The sequence below is a fragment of the Rhincodon typus genome, unplaced genomic scaffold, assembly GCF_021869965.1.
Source record: "Rhincodon typus isolate 14 unplaced genomic scaffold, sRhiTyp1.1 hic_rhity00000478, whole genome shotgun sequence".
NCBI lineage: Eukaryota > Metazoa > Chordata > Chondrichthyes > Orectolobiformes > Rhincodontidae > Rhincodon > Rhincodon typus.
The window spans coordinates 59,711-60,545 of record NW_025966116.1 but is presented as its reverse complement, the minus strand read 5'-3'; the positions used below and the strand labels follow the sequence as shown (position 1 = coordinate 60,545).

The 835-nt window shown below is 45.6% G+C and overlaps 1 protein-coding gene across 1 annotated transcript in view; it reads left to right on the top strand.

Moving 5' to 3' along the window:
* Window positions 1-835, top strand: part of LOC125488339 (keratin-associated protein 16-1) — a gene marked incomplete at its 3' end in the record, with an annotated part of 14,348 nt that overhangs the window by 1,856 nt on the left and 11,657 nt on the right. The window contains exon 2 of the mRNA XM_048621332.1: window positions 181-477. Within this exon, the coding sequence (XP_048477289.1) occupies window positions 181-477 (297 nt within the window). The remainder of the gene's footprint in view (window positions 1-180; window positions 478-835) is intronic.

Sequence of the window (835 nt, the reverse complement as noted above, 5' to 3'; positions counted from 1 at the left end):
TGTGTGATGTTGGTGTGTGAGATATTGGTGTGTGAGATGTTGGTGTGTGAGATGCTGGTGTGTGAGATACTGGTGTGTGAGACGCTGGTGCGTGAGATTCTGGCGCGTGAGATGCTGGTGTGGGAGATACTGGTGTGTGAGATGATGGTGTGTTAGTTATTGGTGTGTGAGATTCTGTAGTGCGAGATATTGATGTGTGACATACTGGTGTGTGAGATATTGGTGTGTGAGATGCTGGTGTCTGAGATGCTACTGTGTGAGGTATTGGTGTGTGAGATTCTGGTGCGTGAGATATTGGTTTGTGAGGTGCTGGTGTGTCAGATGCTGGAGTGTGAGTTATTGGTGTGCAAGATGTTTGTGTACGAGATTCTGGTGTGTGAGATATTGGTGTTTGAGATATTGGTTTGGGAATTGCTGTTGTGTGAGATATTGGTGTGTGCGTTGCTGGTTTGTGAGATGCGGGTGCATGAGATGCTGGTGTGTGACCTGCTGGTGTGTGAGATATTGGTGTGTGAGATAGTTGTGTGTGACAATTTCGGGTTTGAGATATTAGTGTGTGAGATGCTGGTGTGTTAGATGCTGGAGTGTGAGTTATTGTTATGCGAGATGTCTGTGTTTGAGATGCTACTCTGTGAGATATTGGTGTGTGAAATATGGGTGTGTGAGATATAGGTGTGTGAGATATTTTGATGTGAGATGTTGGTGCGTGAGATGCTGGTGTGTGAGATGTTGGTGTGTGAGATGCTGGTGTTTGAGATGCTGGTGTGAGAGGTATTGGTGTGTGAGATATTGGTGTGAGATATTGGTGTGTGTGATGCTGGTGTGTGAGATATTG